We start from the raw sequence: 23878 nt of genomic DNA, 5'->3' as shown, positions 1-23878 counted from the left end.
TGAGCACATATCTCCTTACCTCCCTTTAATTCCCCAAGTAAGCTTGTTTTACTTTAAAAAATTGTTTGCTGGGGCCAAGACTGGAGCGACAGTGCAGTGGGGAGGGTGTTTGCCTTTCATGCGGCTGATGTGGGTTAGATCCCGGCATCCCATATGGTTCCCTGAGCACCACCAGGAGTAATTCCTGAGTGCAGAGCCAGGAGTAACCCCTGAGTGTTACTGAGTATGGCCCAGAAATAAACAAAAAATGTACTAAGGGCATATGGGAGGGTGTTGGGAGGGGACGTTGAGGCAGGTAGAGGATCTTGGTACTGGGTGTGGAGTTGTAATAGCATGTTAAATTGTTATTAACAGTACTACAAACCACAGTGCCTAAAACAATTCAAAATAATAATAATAATAATAATAATTTAAAAAAACTGGATTTGATCCGGAGAAATAGTGCAGTGGGCTGGTCATTTGCTTTGCACGAGGTCAACCTGGGTTTGATCCCTGGCATCCCATATGGTCCCTGTATATATCTGTAGCCATAGTTGATCTTTAAACTGGAAATGTCTATTTACCCACCTTTTGATAAATCTGTGACAGTTACATGCATGTGTTTGGATGCATATGTTGTAAGTACAATAAAAAGAATGAAGGAGCCCATCACAGTATTCTCATGAAAAGAATGAAATCAATGGCAGGAATTGCCAAGCTTTGCCTGCAATGATTGGGTTCTCTCTCATGCCTGTCTGCTGTGTGCCAGATTTCCACAGCATGCATCTGTGAGTACTTGCTGTTGTCACTCTTTCAGATTAGTATTGAATAGTAGCACTCTACTGTTGCACTGTTGTCCCATTGTTCATTGATTTGCTCGAACGGGCGCCAGTAACGTCTCCGTTGTGAGACTTGTTACTGTTTTCGGCATATGGAACCTGCCACGGGGAGCTTGCCAGGCTCTGCAGTGTGGGTGGGATACTCTTGGTAGCTTTCTAGGCTCTCCGAGAGGGATGAGAGAATTGAACCCGGGTCAGCTGTGTGCAAGGCAAACACCCTACCCGCTGTGCTATCGCTCCAGTCCCGGTGTTGAATAGTACTTCTGTTTAAATGCCATCCTTTTGGGGGAATGCATCTTTGAGCCACACTGTGAGGTACATGGGGGCTATTCCCAGGTTTCTGTTAGTGGGTCATTCTTGGCAGTGTTTGGGGGACTCGATGGTGCCAGGGATCAAAATGGGGTCAGCTGTATGCAGGGCTGGTGCCTGCCCACACATTCTCTCTCTGGCCTCTTCAATATCTTGTTTTATGTTACACAGAGGCAAAGCAGGCTTCGCTTTTCCTCATGGACACTTCAGGCTTTGGCTTGTCCATGAATGTGGGTGCTGAGCTGGATGCGTTCAGCTGAATGTGGGTCCTTTTCATGCCATCATTGTATCAGTCCCTTCCTCCATCTTTAATGTTGACATGCGCAGATGGTCCTCCATCTTGTTCTTTACAGAAAATCACGCAGAGGGAATCAGACCAAACAGATCCTCAAAGTCTTCCTTCTCTCTTTCAGCATGATGCTTCCAAGGCCACAGGGACTGGTGGGGGGGCGGGGTGGGGGTGGATGAACCAATGATTTCAGCCTGTCTTCTTCTTCTTCTTCTTCTTCTTTTTTTTTTTTTTTTTGCTTTTTGGGTCACACCTGGAGATGCACAGGGGTTACTTCTGGTTTTGTACTCAGGAATTACTCCTGGCGGTGTTCAGGGGACCATATGGGATGCTGGGAATCGAACTTCGGTCGGCCACGTGCAAGGCAAACGCCCTACCCGCTGTGCTATCGCTCCGGCCCCCTCAGCCTGTCTTCTGTCTTTTCCCGACTGGCACTCTAGGGTTTCAATCAGGTCTGTGTATGGAATTTCCATCGACCCTTTGAGTTGTGTGTGTGTGTGTGTGTGTGTGTGTGTGTGTGTGTGTGTGTGTGTGAGAGAGAGAGAGAGAGAGAGAGAGAGAGAGAGAGAGAGAGAGAGATGAGGGAATGAGGTGGGATGGGACTTGAAGTCTCTACAGCTGATGACTTGCAGGTCACTCTGAGAGCTCTCTTTCTCTCCTCTCTTTCTCCTCCCTCCTCTCTCCCTCTTCCCCTCTTTCTCTCCCTCCCTCCCTCCATCTTTCTCACTCTCCCCCTCTCTGTTCCAGAAAGGCCCCAGGAGACAGAGGCTCAGCCCATGCTAAGTGCAGGGGATTTTCTGGAATGTGGCTGAGGTGCGCTCCCCGGGCCTGTTGTGGGTTCTTGCCACGCGTCTGCTACAGCCATCGGATATGTATTTAGGAGCATTTACATCATCGCCCATATCTTTTCGCTCTTTTGTCCGTCATAAGCTTTCCTTTCCCAGTTACTCTCTCAGTTCATCAGGCCTTCCTCTCTGCGCCCCGAGGAGCGTGGGGGGGCCCTGTGTCGCCGCGCCTGCGGCCTCTGGCTGCCTCTAGGGCACAGGAAAACGCAGGCGGGGAAGGCCGCGCCCCGGGGCCCCGCCCTCCGGCCGTGGCGGCGCCTCCCGCGGTGCCGTGCCTGCACCGTAACGTTCACCTCCACCCTGGCTCCTCTCTCCCAGCTGAGGTTCGCACCCCGAGAAGAACGGCTCTAGGCTGGCGGGCGATGACGAGCGGCGGCTGCGGCTTGCGGACTGAAAAGTGGAGGGGGACTCGGAGAGACGCGGCGGAGGGGGCGAGCCCCGAGACGACGCTCCGAGCCCCGACGGCGCGCTGTGTCCGCTGCGGCCTTTCGCGTGGCCCTCGCGACTGCGCAGTGCCCTCGGGAGCGGTCCCGGCGTCGCGGGAGCCCAGGCGACCGTCGTCCCCCGCGCACAGGCACAGCGGCGAGCCTTCCCGCGGGCGACGGCGGGGGCGCTGCTGACACGAGGGGGACTGCTGAGGGTGACGGGGGCTGCTGACACGACGGGGTGGCTGACGGGACGGGGGCTGCTGAGGGTGACGGGGGCTGCTGACACGACGGGGTGGCTGACAGGACGGGGGCTGCTGAGGGTGACGGGGGCTGCTGACACGACGGGGTGGCTGACAGGACGGGGGCTGCTGAGGGTGACGACGGGGCTGCAGACGGCGAATGGGGGCTGCCGCTGACACCACAGGGGCTGCTGCCCACCCGGAACCTCCACCTCCCCCCACACACACCCAGGCAGAGGCACATGCCTTGATCCTCTCTGCCCCAGCGCCCAGAAAACATCACATGAGGCTGACACCCAAGGACAGCAGATACCAGGGCCAGGGGGATTGCCCAATAGCTGGAAGCCTGCTTCATGAGCGGAGGGGAGAAGGCATATGGAATAGAGACGGGATCACTAAGAAGATGATGGCTGGAGGAATCAGTCGGGATGGGAGATGTGTGTCGAAAGTAGATAGTGGACTAAACATGATGACCTCTCAGTGTCTATTTTGCAAGCCATAATGCCCAAAAGGAGAGAGAGAGAGAGAGAGAGAGAGAGAGAGAGAGAGAGAGAGAGAGAGTATGGGGAATATTGTCTGCCATAGAGACGGGCAGGGTGGGAAAGGGGGGTATACCCAGGATATTGGTGGTGGGATGGGTGTTTGATCATTGTGTGATTGGAAACCAACATGAAAGCTTGTAACTATCTCACAGTGATTCAATTAAAAAAAAAAACTGTGATCTTCCCACCTTCAACAGAGAAGAGGCCAGGCAGTCTGGTGAGCAACTCGGCCGGAGAAATGCTCCGGACCCAAATCCGGGCCAACAACACCAGGGATCCAGACGGAGGAGGTACAGCAGGCACACCTTCTCCGGATGGAGCCCTGGCGACACTGAACAGCCACTAACACGGCTCCGGGTTGCGGGACTGGAACACATCCGAGCGGCGCGGCCGCATCAGCGGCCGCGCGACCTTTTCTAAAAACTGAAAACATACAATCTTTTAATGACAAACCAATTATCAAATGCTTCCTTAGTAGGGCTGTCTTCATTGGGGGGAAACTCCAACAACAATAGTGAGTTTTGTTTTGCAATATGGAATGTAAGCAAGGTAGAGAGAAAATGAAGTGAAATTCATCAGTTATACAGTTGGGGGGGCTGTGGCGGGGGGTATACTGGGGATTTTGGTGGTGGAATATGGGCACTGGTGAAGGGATGGTGTTTGAATATTGTATAACTGAGACATAAACCTGAAAACTTTGTAACTTTCCACATGGTGATATAATAAAAATTAAAAAAAAAAAAACTGTACCACTGTCATCCCTTTGCTCATCAATTTGCTTGAGTGGGCACCAGTAACATCTCCGTTGTGAGACTTGTTACTGTTTTTGGCATATCAAATACACCACAGGGAGTTTGCCAGGCTCTGCCATGGGTGGGAGATACACTCAGTAGCTTGCCGGGCTCTCCGAGAGAGAGAACACCCTACCCACTGCACTATCGCTCCAAAAAACAAACAAATAAAAAACCTTTTTTGCAGAAAAGCACGGAAGCTATCAAGATCCTTCCAGCTGATTTCTGTGGCTTAAAGACACCTCCTTTGTGTTTCCTTTTTCTTTTTCTTTTCATTATTTCCCCTCCCTCCCCATAAACATTTGGGTGTCTTTTCAAATGACAAGATGTCCAGGAATGTCCCGGAAGATATGATAAATTTACACCTCATCTTGGTGAGCTGGAAGATGAAAGAATTCCTTTTCACCTAATTCAGCTTTGGACATCGTAAAGCATGTGCATGACAAGTGGCCCATGGACTGGGAAGAAGAGCAAGTCAGCAGTCCAAGTATTCTGTGACTTATTTATCAAGGTCGATTTCTACATGGAAATGTCACACGAGGAGCATCAAAACTTCCATTTGGGAGAACAACAGTGACGCATTGGGTGGCCAGAGAGACATTGCCAGAGCCAAACTCACAAGGTCAGAGAAATAGTGAAAAGACTGACAAGAGTAAATGCTGTGTGACCCTGACAAGCTGTCCACTAAGTTGATGTGGTTGAGGATTTGTCCTTCGTGCTGTTGAGACAGAAGAGACGCAACACTGCTTCAAAAACCCTCAGAAGAGTCTGCTGGGAACTCATGGGATGGAGGGACCACACAAACACTGTCTTCATTTCTCAGGTAAGTAGAACAAAACCAAGAATGTTTTTCGATAAGATTTTTCTGTTTCTAGTATTTTCCTTGATGTTCAGCAAGGTTAGAGCACAATGGTTTGTGAATGTAGTCACTCTCCAGGAGAAAAATTAACAAGTTGCCATTCATAGGAGAAATGTTGCTGCCATGAAAGTTTTTATCACCAGAACTAACAGATCAGATATTCCAAATTCAGTTTGCATGAAAATGATGGGCATTATTTTCTTCATCAGCAGGACTTATTCTTTACTTTGTGGTACCTAGAAATACTCATGTACAATTCCACACTGGAAGACACTCAGCAATTAATGAAGTTAAGCTTCTAGGCCAACTGAGATGGAAAAAGGGAAAGCTACTAAAATGTTGGGTGAATTCTACCAAGTCAGCTGTGGTAGCTGCACTTGGCAGAGAAGAACTAAACTGACTGACTATTTTCACTGCAACAAGTGAAAAAAAAAAAACCTAAAAAAGTGCCTGTTGTTTAAAGCATTCAGTCGATGGCTGATGAAATGAATTGTTTTTTCTTTAACTTGACTCTTTTTGTTGTTGTTGGGGTCACACCCGGTGATGCACAGGGGTTACTCCTGGCTCTGCACTCAGGAATTACTCTTGGCCGTGCACGGGGGACCATATGGGATGCTGGGAATCAAACCTAGGTCGGCTGCGTGCAAGGCAAACGCCCTACCCACTGTACTATCGCTACAGCCCCCTAACTTGACTCGAGTCAGAGGGTAACAGTGCTTATTCACACAGTACAAAAAGGGGCGAGTGCACATTTCCTAGCTGTAATGTGGGAGGGGGAAATTCCACTCATAGACTTTCATCATTATGCAGAAATAATAAAAAAAAAGCCTTTATTAACTCCCTAGTTTTATGTACTGCAATATTAGCAAGTTGAATTTTTCCATTATTGTTCATCTATAATTGTGTCCAGTGTCTTACTCAGAGTTCAGATGAATTCTTAAAATTAAAAAATTCCTCATAGTACTTATTTTTTTTCTGTTGTAGTTTGCATTTGATATTTGTGCTTGCAATTGTATTAACACCAAAAGGTAATTTTTAAGGTATTAACACCAAAAGGTAATTTTTAAGGTATCCTGAGTAAGGATGCCATTCTTTTGTTTTATACCTGTAGCACTGTAGTACTGTCGTCCCATTGTTCATCGATTTGCTCAAGCGGGCACCAGTAACGTCTCCATTGGGAGACTTGTTAGTTTTTGGCATATGGAGTCTGCCACGGGTAGCTTGCCAGGCTCTGCCGTGTGGGTAGGATACTCTCGGTAGCTTGCTGGGCTCTCAGAGAGGGACGGAGGAATCAAACCTCGGTCGGCCACGTGCAAGGCAAACGCCCTACCCACTGTGCTATCACTCCAGCCCTGTTTTATACCAATAGTTTAAAAATTGGTATGCTAAAAAACAATTTGCACAGTGCTAAAGAATGACTAGTTTTATCTAAATCTGTAAAAATATAAAATTTTATGAAAGACCCTCTAATGTGGCACCGTTGGGAAGAACAAGTAAAGAGGGGCTTCTAAAATCTCAGGGCTAGGACGAATGGAGAAATTACTGAGACCGCTCGAGAAAATCAACGATCAATGGGATGATGATGATGATGATGATGATGATGATGATGATGATGATGATAATTTTTCACTGGGAAGAAATTCTTCCTGGATGAATTACAAATGTATGTAGAATATATTTGATAAACACTTGTAAAATACCAAAATATAAAACATAAATATAGATTAGCATGTGGTGTATAGAACAGTATTCCATATACATAACTGTAGCCTTTTTAAAAATGAAATTGGGGCTGGAGTGATAGCACAGCGGGTAGGGCATTTGCCTTGCACTCGACCAATCCTGGTTCGATTCCCAGTATTTCATATAGTCCCCCGAGCACTGCCAGGAGTAATTCCTGAGTGCAGAGCCAGGAGTAACCCCTGAGCATTGCCAGGTGTGACCCAAAAAGCAAAAAAAAATAAAATAAATTGCAGGCTGACATTAAGTTCTGTAACTTAGTAAGTGTCCACAGCCCTTACAAACATTAAGTGTAAATTTTTTCAAATGAACAGTTCTGTTTGAAGGTGAATCTGGTTATTTCATTCATGTTACTGCTTTGATGAACAGGCTTTATATGCAGTAGACCTACAAAAATATTATTCATACTGATCATTATTAAATTTGTATAGAGCAGAATTTTAAAATGAATGTAAGTAGCATTAAACAGTTTTTTTCCTGTAACCTATACTTATAGATTCCTTCTGTAAAACTAAATTTAAAATTATAATACATTTAGTGGTAATTTTAAAGGTCTTGATTAGGTCAATAGTTGTTTAAAACTCTATCTTATTCATGTTAAATTTTCTGCTTTTATTTCTGAATCTTTTAAAATTCATTTAACTCTTAGGCTGTTGTTGGTTTGGGGTGTGTTCCCAGTGTGGCTCATGTGTGTAGATCATGGGTAGACATATGTAGTCTTTGTAGTCACTAAAATGTCATACTTACGGAATGTTTAATATTTGTACGCTTTGTTGGCTAGCTCAAATGTGAATTGTTAGTATTTGCAAAAGCCGAATTTGGTAGTTCCTCAATTGAGTAATTAAGCCATTTATGGCTCTATTCTTTTTTTTTTTCTTTTAGGGTCACACCCAGCATTGCACAGGGGTTACTCCTGGCTCATATACTCAGGAATTACTTCTGGTGGTGCTTGGGGGACCATATGGGATGCTGGGAATCGAACCAGGATCGGCCGTGTGCAAGCCAAACACCCTACCCACTGTACTATTGCTCCAGCTCCTATGGCTCTATTCTTTTGTATAGCAAACTACTGCTGGTAATTCTTTTTTTAGTACCTATTTTAATTCTGACTATTCTTTCTGTTTTTCCAAAGTTAAAGACTATCTGTTAATTGGGATCAATGATTAAAGTATCTTTGATTGGTTTTCAATATACATAAAAGAAAAAAATAACTCTCATATCCTCTTTGTCCTCAGTCCCTTTCTGGGTCCTGCCCAGCTCCACTGTCCCTCAGTCTCTGTACACTTTAGCGGTGGAATCACACAACATGCGCCTCTCTGAGCTGGTCCAGTTTCCTGTGAACATCCACACTGAGCATCCATGCTGAGCACGGGGCCCCGTTTCTGTTCTTTCCTCTATAGACCATTGGCTATGAGTCCATTGTGTCTCCATTGGCTGCGAGATCATATTTAGTTTATGCATACCTGAGTTTGCTAGTTTTTGGCAACACTGCTCTTTATGGGTTTTTGAAACGCCAATTGAATTGGCTATACCCACACATGAAAGTACTGGGTCATGAACTAATATTTTTTGGATGACATTTGAACCGCAAATGTTCTCCAGACCAAAGCACGAGGTCGGAATCCCTACATCCTTGTCAGCGCTAGCTCCCTTTGCTCTCGCCATCCTGAGTGTGGGAAGGCAACTTTGTGTGTGGTTGTGAGTCTCATGAACCTAAACTGCAGATGTTGAGCATATTTTCATGGGCTCATTGACTCTTTTTATGTCTTGGAGCAAAATACATGCAAATCCTTTTTGTGTAGCAAAATAATGCTTTCACTTTCTTAATGTTAAAGTCTTTTTTTTTTTTTTAATGAATTATTTGGGCTGTCTCCAAAGCAAGGCTCTGGTGGTCCCTAGGGAACATTTCTGGCCAAATGGACTAGTGGCAGGGCGCTAGGGCTGGGGTATGACTCAGTGCTTGTAGAGCTGGGGACTAGCTGGGTCACTCCAGCTGTACTTGGGGCCTTCTGGGTCACACCCACCCATACTCAGTGGTCTCCTGGGCTGTGCCTGGTAGTTAGTAGTCAGGGGACCATATGAATGATGTCAAGCAGTATTGCCCACTAAGAAAACTGTTTTAAACCATCTACTGGTTCTCTGGCTCCTGCGAGGCCTTAAATATCTATCTATCTATCTATCTATCTATCTGAGATGAACCACACAATAAGCAATGGCAATGCCATGACAGGCGGCAGAAATGAGAAAAATCAGCTAGGTCTCAGCTTCCGTTCCTGGAACTGAAACATTTTTAGTTTCCCAGAGGTGAAGCAATGCAAAACTAGCCAACCAAGACCCCACTTGGAAAGTCCTTGGGCCCAGCAAGTGGACTCAATCAATCACCATGTGCCTATCAGCAATGCTAGTGCCAGAAATAGTCTTTTGTTAACCGCCAAGAATGAGTCGCTTATGTAACCATATGCTATAAAATGCCCCTGAAACTGGAGTCGGGGTCCTTGTCTTGGAGCCGCTGTGTCGGTGTGGACTTGACCCTAGCTCCAGTTAGCAATAAAATTCCTTGCTTTTGCATCACAGAGTGGCATTACTTCTATCTGGAGCCCAGTTTAACTATATATACATATATATAACATTGAATTTCTTGGAGAAGGGGCTTTGGCCGGTGGGAAGCGCACGTCCTGCGTGGGTGAATGCTGGTGTTGACCCTGGGTACTGTGCCTTTGCTTCTGCTTTTGTTGGAGCCCCTGGTCCTTTCCCAGACGTCGATGCGTAGATGGTCTCTGCCTGTTGGTGACATTTACTTGCCTCTTGAAATCAGGGCATTTGCATTGGGTGTATCCCTGTTCCCTGGCCACGTGTCCCCCTGAACTGACCCCTCACAGGTGAGCATGTCGAAGAGCAGAGCAAAGCAGAGGTGTGTGTGACGCCAGGCAGGCATCTGCAGGGAACCAGGGCGGGTCAGGGCCTTCTTAGAAGCACCCTCCACTCCTGTTTCTGTGCTCACAAGTCTCCCTCCCTCTCCCTCCCTCCCTCCCTCCTTCCTTCCTTCCTTCCTTCCTTCCTTCCTTCCTTCCTTCCTTCCTTCCTTCCTTCCTTCCTTCCTTCCTATTTCCCTCCCTCCCCCTCCCTCCCTCCCTTCCTCCCTCCCTGTCTTTCTTCCTTCCTGTCTGCCACAGGGACCCTTGACCTTATCCTGCTTTTCTCCTTCCAGTCACGTCCACTAGATAATCCTTTATGTGACCTTCAGCAGAGACTCAATCCCAGGTGCTCACCCTCCCCACCTCCCTGGTTCATGTATGGATCTCTTCTCCTGTGGTGCTCAGTGAGGGGCTCTCTCTCTCTCTCTCTCTCTCTCTCTCTCTCTCTCTCTCTCTCTCTCTCTCTCTCTCTCTCTCTCCTCCTCCTCCTCCTCCTCCTCCTCCTCCTCCTCCTCCTCCTCTCTGTCTCTGTCTCTCTCTCCCACACCTCTTCCTCTCTCTCTCATACTTAGAGCCAGTCTCCATCACCCTGATGAGGGGGTTCATCCTGATAAAAATCCCTCGTGACCAACAGCCCATGCTCTCACCTCACCCCTGCCTGCCACTCCCGCATGTTCACTCCCCACTGCCCTCCGTGGAGAGGCTCCCCACATCTGCTTCCCGCCCTTCCTCCTCACTCTGAGGCATCGTCCTGCCTGGAGGCTGGACCTGTCCTCTGGGCATCACAGTATCTGTTACCTGCACAACTTTCCTCACCCAATTACCACTCGACAAGCTCTGTCACTCAAGACGGTGCTCCCCTGCTCCCCAGATGTGCTTCCCGAGACACGGAGTGTAGACGCTGTGACTGCACTTCACTGCAGGCACACACCCAGGTTGGTGACACACAACTACTGAATGAGTGTGATCCCTGACCACTGACTGCAGGCAAGATTACTGACAAGAACAGTAAAAATGAAGCTAGGAAAAGCATTTCAGGAGGAGCAGCAGCACTTGCAAAGCCTCAGGGAGCCAGGGGCTGCGGTTGGCGAGATGTGGGATATGCAGGGAGGGGGAGGGAAGGAATGGAAGCTCCCAGGGGACCAAGCAGCCGTCACACCTCATGTCTGAACTGGGAGTCACCCTGTGCGTGATGGCGGTGACAATCTCTTGGATAAACAGCCTGGATGCGTGTGTGTGGAGGAGAGAGATGGAGGGAGGAGCCGAGACCAGCTGGTTTCAGAGGAAGACAGTCTTCAGGTAGAGGTGAGTAAGGGGGAGTAACGGTCAGAGATTGTGTCCGAATAATGCCCTAGGGGAGAAACACCCTTGATTCTGAAGAAACAGACCAGGTCCTATCGGCAGAGTGATGGGGAAGTGGCAGAGAACGTGTTTGAGGGAGGAAACGTTTAAGCGTTGCTCTTGCTGCGAGCAATCCATGGGGTCTGCCTGGAGGAGGAGAGTTGTGATGTGGGCGATGAGATGCCTTCTACTCACCTCAGGATTAACCACATAGGGTCCGTGTATCCTCTTCTCTCCCTGCTGGCCTGGTGTCGTCTTGCACAGACTGAGTGAGCAGTTCCGTTGTTCTGTCGAGAGGGGGGCAAACAGGAAGCAGACCCCCTTCCCTGACAAGGGTGGGTGGATGGCTGAGGTAGGAGGGCAAGGCCCTCACAGCTGCTGTGAGCTCAGAGACACACACAGCCTGGACAATGGGCGGGCGGGGCTCAGGGTGGGCTGGGGCTCTCCCCTCTCCTCAGCCTCCTGCTCCATCTCCAATGACACCAAGGCAGGACGGGGGCGTTGAGGATGGAACCTCAACCACACCTCGTGGCGGGGCGGGGAAGACAGCACAGTGGGGAGGGCGCTTGCCTTGCCAGTGCCCCACCCAGTTTCCGTCTCTGGCATCACATATGGTCCCCAAAGCCTGACAGTGTGGTTGCTGGCTCTGAGCCAGGAGCACTGCTGAGTGTGTCCGAAAAACCAAGCCAAAGCGGGGAGATGAGACGTGCCCGAGGACAGTGGCGGAGGGTGTTGGGACACTGGTGCAGCCACAGAGATTTTGTACACAGAGCCTAAATATTGGCACAGTCGGAAACAGGACACTTCAGTAACAAGAAAATATTTTTTAAAAAATAGCGACACAGGGGCTGGAGCTATAGCACAGCGGGTAGGGCGTTTGCCTTGCACGCGGCCGACCCGGGTTCGAATCCCAGCATCCCATATGGTCCCCTGAGCGCCGCCAGGGGTGATTCCTGAGTGCATGAGCCAGGAGTGACCCCTGTGCATCGCCGGGTGTGACCCAAAAAGCAAAAAAAAAAAAAAAAAAAAAAATAGCGACACAGGAAATTGAAAGAAATAACTTGGGAATAGCTGTTCACTTCCACATGGCTCTTGTGCTGTTAGTTGTTGACATTGGGCTGATGGGGCTCGGGAGTGGCAGTGAAATGAGAATGACAGCTCTAGGAGGTCTGCCCGGTGGAGGTGGTCGGTATCTGAAGTCCCACTGACACAATAGCAGGATCAGTAAGACGGTGATGAGGAAGGGCATTGAGGAAGGAGGAGCAGGCAGTGCAGACATGACCAAAGCCCCAGCTTGTCTATTGGAGATGAATCTGTATTGTTGGAACAAAACTCTGTGTGTGTGTGTGTGTGTATGTGTGTGTACGCATGATGGAGGAAATTCAGAGTTTGATTTTGCTAACAGCTTGCGAATACAGAAGTCATCTAAAAAAATTCATCCTGTAGTAAATGTAAATGTAAATGTAAATCCAGATCTGTAAATGACTTTGAGTGCAAAAAATAAAAAGGAAATGAGAAGAAGAATAGACTGGAGCAATAGTTCAGTGGGGAGGGCATTTGCCTTGCCTGTGGCCAACCTGGGTTTGATCCCCAGCTTCTCATAAGGTCCCCCAAGCACTATCAGGAGTAATTTCTGAGTGCAGAGCCAGAAATAATCACTGGGCATCACTGGGTGTGATCCAGAAAGACAAAAAAGAAAAAAAAGAAAAAAAGAAAAAGGATAACAATGAGATTCTGCAGTAACTTTAGGATGGAAATAATAAAAATACAAGCATAAATCAATGATGTGGAAATTTTTTTAAAAGGTGGGGGTGCCAGACTTGTGGCCATTTATGCTGAGTAGGGCCAACATCTGTTCTTTAAGAAACTTCCTCATTGAATGATAACCAGATGTGCATCGCCCAGGAGACTAGCCGTAGAATATGGACACACACTCCACAGAATGGAAGGACCAACAGGACCCGCCATCTGGAAAGCCCAGCTCGGCACAGTCCACGGTGAAAGGCGCAGCACGCAGCCTGGAGGGGCGTCCCAGTGGCCACTGCCATGGGCACTGATGTGTGGGTTTCACCTGCCTGCCCTGGTGAGGGTGAAACACGGCCGTTCATATTACTGAGGACACAAAACTGCCCATTCCCATGAACACAATTTAACCTGAGCCTCAAGTTAAAGGATACAGAGGAAAGAAAACACAAAGTAAATAGAAACCCCGTTGTTTCCGGGGTTCCGAAGGAGAATAGAAAGGGGATGAAACTTGAAGTTTTTATTTTTGGGGGGGACGGCCACACCAACAGTGCTTAGGGGTTATTCCAGGCTCTATACTCAGGAATTACTCCTGGCGGTATCTGGGGGACCCTACAGGATGCTGGGAATCAAGCCCAGGTCAGCGTGTGCAAGGCAAGGGCCCTCCCCACTGTCCTCTGGCTCCAGCCCTGGAAAACTTACTTGAAGTTTTATAATAACAAGAACCTCCATTGGCTGGGTCGCTCCAGACATCCAGATGCCTGTCTTAGACCACAGGCCCAAAGCCTCTCACAATGGCTTCTCGGTTGTTGTATTGGGGCCACATCCAACTTTGCTCATGGTTTACTCCTGGCTCTGTGCTCAGGGAATCACTCCCGGTAGAGCCTGAAAGGCCATATTGGGGTGCTGGGGATTGAATTGGGGTGCTGGGTCACCTATGTGCAAGGCAAATTCCCTCTTCACGGTGACATCACTCCCGCCCTGGTTCTCCAAATTCTCACTGCAGAACTGGGGTTCCCGGAAGGGATGGAGGGTGGGAGCAGAGCGCATAGGTACTCCTTGGAGAGTGCTGAGGGCTCCTGGTGCCTTGGGGGTAGCCCTGCTGAGCAGGGCGCCTTGGGTGAGGGGTGGTCCTCTGCTCCGGAAACCAGCCCCCTACTGGAGCCAATTTCCCTGCAACAAGAGCCATTTTTCATTTCTCTTGAATATGGGGGAATGGGGCCTCAGAGGAAGCAGGCTGCAGACCTCCTGCACCCCCGAGGAAGGGCAACACCCGCAGCCCACAGGGACTCTCATGCCCAGGAGCTGCGGTGACAGTGACTGCGCAAGGTTTGTCATAATGAGGCCTCTGCGAGGGGCTGGACCCCAGAAAGATGGAGGCTCCGTGAGAAGCTCCCCTTACGGTGCCCCGTTCCAGTCCTCCAGGAGAGGGGCCAGAAAGATGCGGGCTTCACCATGTCTGTGTTGAAGAGGCCTCTGTGGAACGCCCAGTAGTTTGGGGTTCAGGGAACATTGACCAGGTTGATTCTATCCTGTCTCTCTGGCCTCTCTTACTCTCATCTTCTCACCAATTTACTGTGACCCCTCAAGGCTCTAAAACATTAGGTGTCCCTAGGGTGCCACAGAAAGAGCTTCGTGGGGGTGGTGAGGAAGGGGGGGTCCCCTGTGAGAGCAGAATCCAGACTCCCTCAGGGAAGGGCCTTCACAGGCAACCCCGTCTAATTGGTGACCGCCCTGTCCCACCAGCCAAGCTCTGGGAGCCGGTTCTGAGCCCTGGTGATGCCATTCAGTCATACCAGCTTCTAAGACGGATGTAGGATGCTGGGGTCTGTGGAGAACCTAGAGAAGGAGTAGAGTAAGGACATCCCCAGGCCCTCGGGAGTCGCACCTTAGCAGGAAGGACAGGGCTTATGTGGCCCAGCTCAGCAAGGCCTCAGCGCAAAGCACCAGTGTCCGGTGTGCTAGCTGGGACACTCCCCTGCCCTAACACCCACAGGATTCTGGGAATCCTGCCCCTACATTCACAGGAGTCACTGACCTGAAGGTTCCTGCCATAGTCATACCCGCTATCTGAAGTGCAGCTGGCAAGGGAGGCTGGTGCACTGGTCCCAGGTCACGGGTCAGAGGGGGAGTTTATGAGGGGGCAACTGATGTCAAGGAGCAGCAGGGAGACATGACCCACCCCATGCAGGGCACAGAGCACTTCATCTTCTGGGGGCGGTGCCCAGTATCCAGAGTCCTTGGGATGAGGGGATTGGAGTGAGAGCACAGCGGGGAAGGCGCTTGCTTTGCACATGGTGAGCCCAGGTTCGATCCCCAGCACCCCATAGAGTCCCCCAGACCCTGCCAGGAGTGATCGTTGAATGCAGAGCCAGGGAGTGAACCTTGAGGAAAGCCTGGTGTGACCCAAAATTTAAAAAAAAAAGTCCCTGGAATGAGAATGTTGGGGATGTGATTCATGACTGAGGGGTCCATGAGATGGGGGGGGGCTCTGAGAGGTGTACGCGACGCCCCTCAGCTGTTGGTCCAAGTCCTTCCCTGCATTTCTAAGTCCCACATGCATTTCCCAGAATCTTCACATAAAGTGGAATGAGATCATACTCTCCCAGGTAGCGCAGGGAATATTTCAATAAAACCTACTGCATTCAGGGTGCTGGGGGTAGGATTACAGACCCTGTCCCTGCAGACCAGCATTTCCTGTCATATGAAAAATGTATGCTTCTCATAGTTCCAGGGGCCTCAAAAGATGGCATTTCCAAAAATGGGCGGGTGTCTGGCTCGAATGCTAGCTTCAGGCTCCATCCAGATCACTTCAAATCTCACATCTGCCAATTCCCGACCATGGCACATCATAACATCAGTCTGTAAGAGATTTCACAAATTTCACAAAGCAGTCATACCTAGATAAATGTCCCTTCAGTATTTTCAACATAGATTTTGCACTCTCCCTGGTACATAAGGAAGTAAGCATCCAATAAGTAAAATAACTTATTCCACATTTGGGACAGGGCGTTGGGCCAAAGAGCAACCTCAGGCCTTACTCAGGGCTTACTTATGGCTCCATGCTTTGAGACCATCTGCTACTTAGTATACCCATATGGAGCACCAAGCATCAATCACAAGTCTGATGTGCACAAGGCCAGGATCTTACCTGCTATACTATCACTCTGACACTTAAATTATTTTATAAAGGAATACAGGAACCCAATACATTTGGTTTTATCATAAAAAAAAAAACCAGACCCTCAGGCTTGAAGCAATAGTAGTACAGTGAGAAGGGCACTTGCCTTGCGTGCATCTCACCTGGCACCTCATACGGTCCCTCTAGCACTTCCAGGAGTGATCCCTGAACACAGACCCAGGAGTAAGCCCTGAGCACAGGTGTGATACCCAGTCCCCCTCCTCCACCAAAAAAAAAAAAAAAAAACCCACACAAAAGAAATATGGGAGTTATAGCACTTGCCAACTTTGAATTGTACTATAAAGCTAGTAATCAAACCTCCACGGCTAGTACAGCAGGGAGGGCATTTGCCTTGAACCTGGCTGATTGGAGTTTGATCCCCGGCATCTCATATGGTCCCCCAGGCACTGCCAGGAGTGATTCCTGAGTGTGGAGCCAGGAATAACCCCTGGGCATAGCAGGGTGTGGCCCAAAAACAAACAAAAACCCCTCTCCATGGTCCTGGAATATAGACATGCAGACCAAATGAACAGAACAGAATTGAGAGGCCTGAGTTAAACTCTCAGATGGAGGGACAGTGAATCTCCAGTTTGGTAAAGAAATAATGAACTTTAAAATACACACAACATGCCATCTATCTCCTGTGATTTCTATGAATTAAAAATATACAACCCCAATGTAGTTCAACTCCAGAACTAATCTGAAAGATTCTCCCACAACTCTGAGCTCACATCTAACATCCCCATCACAAGTACCCATAGATAATGCTCCATCAGTGTGAAGTAATTTCACTATTTGAGACTTTCTTGAATATATACACAGTTGCATGTGTATTATTGTTTTTGGACCACACTCGGATGTGCTCAGGGACCACTCCTGGCAACTTAGGGGAACATATGCAGTGCCAGGGATTAAACTTGGATTGGCCAAATACAAAGGCAAATGACTGACACGCTGTTCTCTCTCTCCCCTCTCTCCCTCTCTCTCCCTCTCTTCGACACTCTCTCTCCTTTTTCTCTCCCTCTCTCCCGTTCTTTCTTCCTCTCTCCCATATCTCTCTCTGTTTCCCTCTCTCCCTATCTCTCTTCCTCATTCTCTCTCTCCCTCTCTCTCTGTGTCTCTCTTTCCCTCTCTATCCCTCTCTCTCTCTCGTCTCTCTTTCCCTCTATCTCTCTCCCTCTCTCCCTTTTTCTCCCTCTCTTAGGTCCCTGTATCCATGTATTTGACCTCATAATGTGTCTGAAGTGGATTCAAGATTTTGGTATCTAAATTAGTGGGGTAGGGAGGGGTGGGACATCCTTAGTGGTGTTCAGGGACTAATCCTGGCTTTTTTCTCAGGATTGACAATAGGCGATGTTCAGGGCACCATATATGTGGTGCTGAGGCTTTGACTCAGGTAGCAGCAGCCACACTGCATGCAAGACAAGTGCCAGTCCACATTGTCTCCCCTGCCCTAAATTGAATAAGACATTTACTAGTCATTACATTATATGAATAGACATTGAGCTTTATATTTCTCTATCTCTAGAAAGGCAATTGAAATGATTGCATTTTGGCTATAAAGGAGACTATTGGCTCTAAACGTGTGACTATTACTGGACATGGTTTTTTTTATAAGGTTCGATATCTGATAGTTGCTTTGTTGGATTAATGGGAGTTTGGGAGAGCAGGAATTCCAGTGTCCAGCTTTATTCACAGAACCAGGTGTTGTGTCTTTGAAGACCTTGGGCTCAGGGGACAGCCTGAGCTAGAATCATATTGTTAATACTGAGCTAGATAGTCACTTTGAGATGGTAAGATAAGGAGCAGTTACCAGAAGGTCTGACAGAAAATTGCAGAAAAGCAGAAAAGGGTGAAATGCCCGAGAGTAGGAGTCAAATTCAGCTGAGGTGCCTAGTTTCGTTCTCCAGTTCTGGTCACAGAACTCATTGTCCCTGGGATGAGAGGGACAGACTCTGGTCAGTATTTCTGGATGCCGTTGATCCCTTGGCTGCTGGAGGTAGAGGTAGATGCTTGGGACTAGTTATGCTTGGGACTCCCTTCCTTCCCACAGAACGAAGACTACCTCACAAGTCATGGGTCTTCAGCTCTTGCTCAGAGTTTTGGAAATAAGTCTATGTGTGCTTCCTCTGTGGAAGGAGGGATCCAAATACATTGTCGGTCCTTCCATCCCGTCTCATAACCAACTTGCTTCTCCTGACTCATTTCCATGACTCTCCCTTAGTGCCTCTGGCACTGTTGACAAGGCTGAGAGTTTTCGGTAGAGGATGCAAGAGGGAATCATAGTCGTGTATCTTGTTGGGTCAGAGTCCTGTCCATCGGTGTTATGCGTGTTTAAGAGGCAGAACGGCTCCCTTCACTGACCCTGACCTGGTCATAAACAGATACTTGACTCTACGATTTCTTCTGATGGAAGTGTGTGGTGGTTGTATTTTTTTTAATACAACCTACCACAAGTACCACATTGGTTTCCCTGAGTGTGACCTTATGACACCATATTTTATCCTCTTTGGGGTTACGAGTGCCACTCTGTTGTCCAAGGTGTGAGGAAACAGAATTCTCCAAACTCCTACATGGCAATAGAACTTGGCGGGCATGTTCCATGAGTTCCATATATGATTGTGTTTAGTAGGAATAGAGCAAGAATGAGGGAGAACTTCAGCCACCCTTTCCTCGAGTCATGAAATCAAGAAACAGAAGTTAGGTGGCTCGCATGAGGCCTTTTCCTTAGTAATGGAGAGAGCTTGGGTTGATCTCATGACTGATGGCAAAGTTCAAGACTGTGAAGGGCTGCAGGAAGTTCATGGAAAGCTGATAATTCCCATAGCTGTGGAGGCGTTAAGTCTCTTAAGAATCACTGACTACCCATAAAGTATCGTGTGAATATGTGTGATGTTATTCACAATCCCAGCAATTCCTCATGGGTCTTGGGCATCTCCTCCTCAGGCTTTGGAGTGGAGACGGTGATGGGAAAGTCGAGGCTGCTGTTGCTTCACACTCATGGTGGATCTAGCCACCTTTAAGTCCACACTGTCGAGGAAAGACCCTCTGGAGTTCTGGTTGTTCTGTGTGCAGGGCGAGATGATGAACTGGGTCCCTACCCCCAATGGCATGGTCATTCATTCTTCCTTCCAATACTTCCTAAATTCCCTTGTCTTCCATGATCCAATACATATTGGTCATATTGCAATTCTATGAACACTCACTGAAGTGGACTTGTATAAAGACTTATGTGGGAAATACTATTATTTCAGTGATAGGATCTAAGTCTAAGAGGGGGTGGGCCAGAGCAATAGTATAGCAGGTAGGGCATTTGCTTTGCCTGCAGCTGACCTGGGTTTGATCCAGGTCCCCAAAGCACCACCAGGAGTGATCCCTGAGCACAGAGCCAGGAGTAAACCCTGGGCACTTCTGGGTGTGGCTCCAAAACAAAGAAAGAAAGAATTTAATTTTAAGAGAGATTAGATACTTTCCAGGGAGTTGTATAGCCATTGCAAGTTTGCTTGGGCTGGTGTGATAGTTTGATTCCTGGCACCCCTATTACCCTTGTGGCATACCCATGAGCAGATGAGTGGATAGAGATGTGATAGGTATACAACTAGGTCATAAAAGTAAATGAAATTCTGTCATTGGCTGAAGAATTCAGGATCAATGATATTTCTTTGTGGTTCCAGGAGGCTCTGGAAGAGGTGGAGTTCTCAGAGCTTCGGGTAAGAATTGTCAGTCTCTTGGCCTGGCCTGGCCAGGTCTTCTTGGGACCCAACTTCAGGGTTAGAGACGTGTCTCCTCAAATTGCCTGTCAGTGAACTGACAAACACTGGGTCTAGACAGCAGGTAGTGAACTCAGTTTTGTCTCCAGCCTGCCATCACATCACCAGCCCTTCCCCACTCTGCTCCTCATTTATGTGTGTAGCTCCTCCCTCCTTCACCAGCCCCTCTAGACCTGCTGACCCAAGTCCACAACAAACATTCTTGCCCCTGTTTCCCTGTTATCCCATTTACCTCCTATGGACCAGGTGCTAGTCCGGCGGGCTACTCGATAAGGCGTCTTCGCTGCTGGGGGCCTCTCTGCTGCTGGGGGCCTCTCCACTGCTGGGGACCTCTCCGTTTCTGGGGGCTTCTCCGTTTCTGGAGGCTTCTCCTTTTCTGGGGGCTTCTCCGTCCCTGGGGGCGTCTCCATTTCTGGGGGCTTCTCCACTTCTGGGGGCTTCACCAGACCCTGTTTGTGGTCAGGCTGACGGCCTCTGTCAGGATCCAGCTGAGCCTGCTTCTCACATGCAGAATGGGGCATGGCTGTGGGGTTGCCCCAGACCATGGGGGACAGAGGGGACGTCGGGGTGCCCGTGCCATCACTCACCGGGGAGGAAGCTGTCTCTTCAGTAGGGTGGGTAATTGCTTTCCTCCTCCTGGTCTTCTTTCTGAGGGGAGAGACCAGGCTCGCGACTTAGGGTCAGTTCTTGGAGGGTGAGCTGGACAGGGGCGGTTTGTGGGAGGACCAGGAGCTTGAAAAACAGACTCGGACGAGATTCTGAGGAGCTTGAAGCGGGGGGAGACTCGCAGCAAGGGACCCGGCTCCCCCCAGCCCCGGTGCCCTCTCAGCCTCAACACAACCACCACCTGGCCCCAGGCCCGATCGACCCCCACACCAGGCTTCTCCCTCAGACCCCCTGACCCAGCTCACATGAAGAAAAGGAAGTAGACTAATACACCAAGCAGGACCGTGACACAGGTTCCCACGATGGCCCCATCAAACCATCCGAACTTGACTGTGTTCGTCTCTGAAGACAAAGGAGAGCAGGGATGAAGCCTCCTCTGGCTGAGAGCGTGAGTTCCCGCTTCAGCACGGGAGAAGAGGCCCCAGGATTCAGCCCCTGGGTTCTCCCCTCTGTGAGGGACACCAGTCTCCTCCAGGACATGGAAGGAAGAACACAGTCCATCCAACTCCGCCCCCACGCACCCACACTCCTGTCCAGCATTTCCAGGGGTCTCCACAAGACTCAGACCTGAAGCTGTGGCCCTGTGAGCATTCAGGACAGCGAGTTTGCTCAAGGTGACCCGCCTTTCTTCTCTGTCCTCTGGGGGTAACTCATCTCCTTTCTGGGCCTACTCTGCAGAGTAATTCAGGGCAATTGGTGTGTGTGTGTGTGTGTGTGTGTGTGTGTGTGTGTGTGTGTCTGTGTGTCTGTGTGTGTATGTGTGTGTGCGTGTGTCTGTGTGTGTATGTGTGTGTGTGTGTGAGAGAGAGAGAGAGAGAGTGTGTGTGTGTGTATGACTTCAGAAAGTTCTGGAAGAGGTAGAGAGGTAGAGTTATCAGTTTCAGGTCATAAAAGTCAGTTCCCTGGCCCTGCCCGGTCATGTCTCCTGGGGCCCAGCTCCAGGGTCAGAGATGTGTCCTCTGGCAATCTAACGGACGCTAGGGCACGGCACTAACAGATCACCACCCAGGACCACTACCAATGGGAACAGGACAGTGGCGGAGCACTGGACTCCAAATAAAGATATCAGTGTGGATATATATAGGGGTGCTAATGAATTAGAAAACCACTTGCAGCACAGAAGATTTGGGGCAGTCAAAAGACCCTGTCCCACAACACAGAGACGCACTCACAATGATGCTCATTTGCTGAAATGTTTTCAAGTATCATGTCTTCTTGAGAGAAGATAAAGTGTCTAGGTAGGTCCCTTGGCTGGGGCAGGATGCCAGCTGGCAGGGGTGTCAACAGAGGGGGAGCTTGTGCACTGGCCGGGTGGTGGGGGGTGGTTGCGGACTGGGGAAGGAAGTCTCTCCTTCCCATCATTTTACTGTGACCCTCAGTCAGCTCTGAAATGTCAACTCCACTAGAATGTCTCCCCCGGGCATTGGGGCCTGAGGGTTAGGTAGAGCCTGCATGGGGAGGCTCAGTCTGCAGGAAAGTCGGTCCACACTAGTTCAGAGCTGAGGCTGATGGAGGTGGCTCATTCCTTTCTAGCCATGCTGTGCCCACTCTCCCATCCCCTTCATGCCAGGGTGGATCTCGCCTGGTGACCACATCTGCTCCTGGCTCATGCTTACGTTTTGAAGATGCACATGATTCCGGGTTCTCTGGATTGCCTAGGGTGGGAGAAGGTTTCCCTTTTAGTGGGAACAGTGGGAGATGGGGGGGTCCCCCGACCTGCAGACATTACAGAAACACTGATAAAGACTGTGTCTGGAGCTGGAGCAAAAGCACAGCGGGTAGGGCATTTGCCTTGCACGTGGCCGACCCGGGTTCAAATCCCAGCATCCCATATGGTCCCCCGAGCACCACCAGGAGTAATTCCTGAGTGCATGAGCCAGGAGTGACCCCTGTGCATCGCCAGGTGTGACCCCCCCCCAAAAAAAAAAGACTGTGTCCTTCACAGCCCAATGCTCAGCCAGACTGTTTCTCCTGTGGTCACCCCACGCCCCATCCTCAGGGACCACATATCCCTCCTGCCACACTCACAGGTGACGTTGATCACGATGACTTTCTCCCGAACCACACCTGGGATGGAGTAGTACACCTGACAGGTGAGTCTGGTGCCTCTGTCCTCGATCTCTGGGAAGAAATTAAGAATGGAGGAGTGTGTGGTCCTGGGGCCCAGGGAGGAAAGGACGGGTGACAACCACGTGAAGAATGGGGAGGTTTCCCATTCACAGCTCTGGGGCACTAAGCAGATGATGTGGCGGCCAGGGTCCATGGAGTCAATGGTCAAGACAGTGGGGACCACGGTGTTGTCTGTGAGGAGAGAAAAGCATTGGGGTGTTAGGGGGAAGAGTCTGAGGCACCTCCTGGGGAGCATCTCAAACTTCGGTTTAGCTTCCCTCTGAGCCCCTGACAATCTCCCCCAGGGAGAGGGTATGCCAAGCCCCGCCCCAACCCTGCAGTCCCTCTTGGCACCTTACCGGTCACAGAGACAGACAGCAAGTTATCCATATAGTTATAGACCACGCTGCCTTTTGACACACTAAAAAAGTATTCGCCCTCATCCTCTTTCCTGGCGTTTCGGATGATGAGGGTGCAGCTGTTGGCTGAGACATTTCCAGAGAACAGGAAGTGATTCCAGGCACCTGCTTCCACTTGCTGAGTGGGGTGGCTGGAGGCCACGGGGTGGTAGGTGAGGTTGTCACTCCCCTTTTGAAACCAGGAGCCAACCAGCTCTTCTGAAGATGCGACGGCATCGGGGACGGTGAAGTTACAGGGCACCTTGACACACAGCCCTTCCTGCACTGTCACGTGGCTTTTGATGTTCATTGTGTAGTCTGCCCCCTGCGCCAGAGACCCTGTGGGGACAGGAAGGTCAGTGGCAGCCCCCCCCCGGTACACACAGCCCTCAGACCTGGCCCCACTCACCAGCCCACAGAAGTGGCAGCAGCAGCAGTGGCAACATGTGAGGTGGTGGCTTCTGGGCTTCCTGCAAGGGAGACGAAGAGAAGAGTGAGGGTGGCCGTGGGGAGCACTCATGGGGAGCACCCCGGGAAGCTGGAGGGAGCTGGGGCTCTGAGCACTGGGCTTCAGCCTTTCTGAGAAGGGGCACCTCAGAGCCAAAGCCCACTAATCCTATGTGGAGCGAAGGGGGCAGCCCCCAGACCTGAGACCCCAGAGAAGTTGGCAGGAAGCATGCTGGGAACAGAGACGTGAGACAGGCCGGGGACGAAGGCCGAATGCAGAGCAGAGCGCCCTGAAACCCGGAAAGCCACCACAGCAGGGAAGGGGTGGGGGTGTCCCGTGACCACTTGTCTCTGCTCTTTCTCCCAGAGGAAGCACCATTCAGATGAACCCCAAAATGTTTGTCCCACAAAGCAGGCCCTTGGGTATGTAAAGAGTTAAATGGGCATC

The 23878-nt window shown here is 49.7% G+C and overlaps 1 protein-coding gene and 1 pseudogene across 1 annotated transcript; one reads left to right on the top strand and one right to left on the bottom strand.

The window, feature by feature from the left end:
- Nucleotides 1–4587: 4587 nt before the first annotated feature.
- On the top strand, nucleotides 4588–4954 carry LOC101551337 (ubiquitin-like protein 3; annotated as a pseudogene).
- Nucleotides 4955–20717: 15763 nt separating this feature from the next.
- LOC101551071 (myeloid cell surface antigen CD33-like) lies at nucleotides 20718–23429 on the bottom strand. Its single transcript, XM_012935297.2, has 5 exons — nucleotides 23393–23429; nucleotides 22945–23322; nucleotides 22505–22777; nucleotides 22093–22131; nucleotides 20718–20818 (listed from the first exon to the last, which is right to left on the bottom strand). Exons 1-5 carry the CDS (start codon nucleotides 23427–23429, stop codon nucleotides 20718–20720), a joined length of 828 nt encoding a protein of 275 aa, XP_012790751.2.
- Nucleotides 23430–23878: the final 449 nt, after the last annotated feature.

Source organism: Sorex araneus, chromosome 8 (genome assembly GCF_027595985.1).
Source record: "Sorex araneus isolate mSorAra2 chromosome 8, mSorAra2.pri, whole genome shotgun sequence".
Taxonomy (NCBI): domain Eukaryota; kingdom Metazoa; phylum Chordata; class Mammalia; order Eulipotyphla; family Soricidae; genus Sorex; species Sorex araneus.
This window is presented reverse-complemented; position numbering and strand designations above follow the sequence as displayed.

Coding starts and splice junctions, on each gene's coding strand:
- LOC101551071 (XM_012935297.2), bottom strand. CDS start 23,429: ATGTTGCCACTGCTGCTGCTGCCACTTCTGTGGGCTG. Junction 22,132..22,504: donor CATCGTGATCAACGTCACCT/GTGAGTGTGGCA, acceptor CTCCCACCCTAG/GCAATCCAGAGAACCCGGAA. Junction 20,819..22,092: donor ATCATGTGCATCTTCAAAAC/GTAAGCATGAGC, acceptor CTTTGTCTTCAG/AGACGAACACAGTCAAGTTC.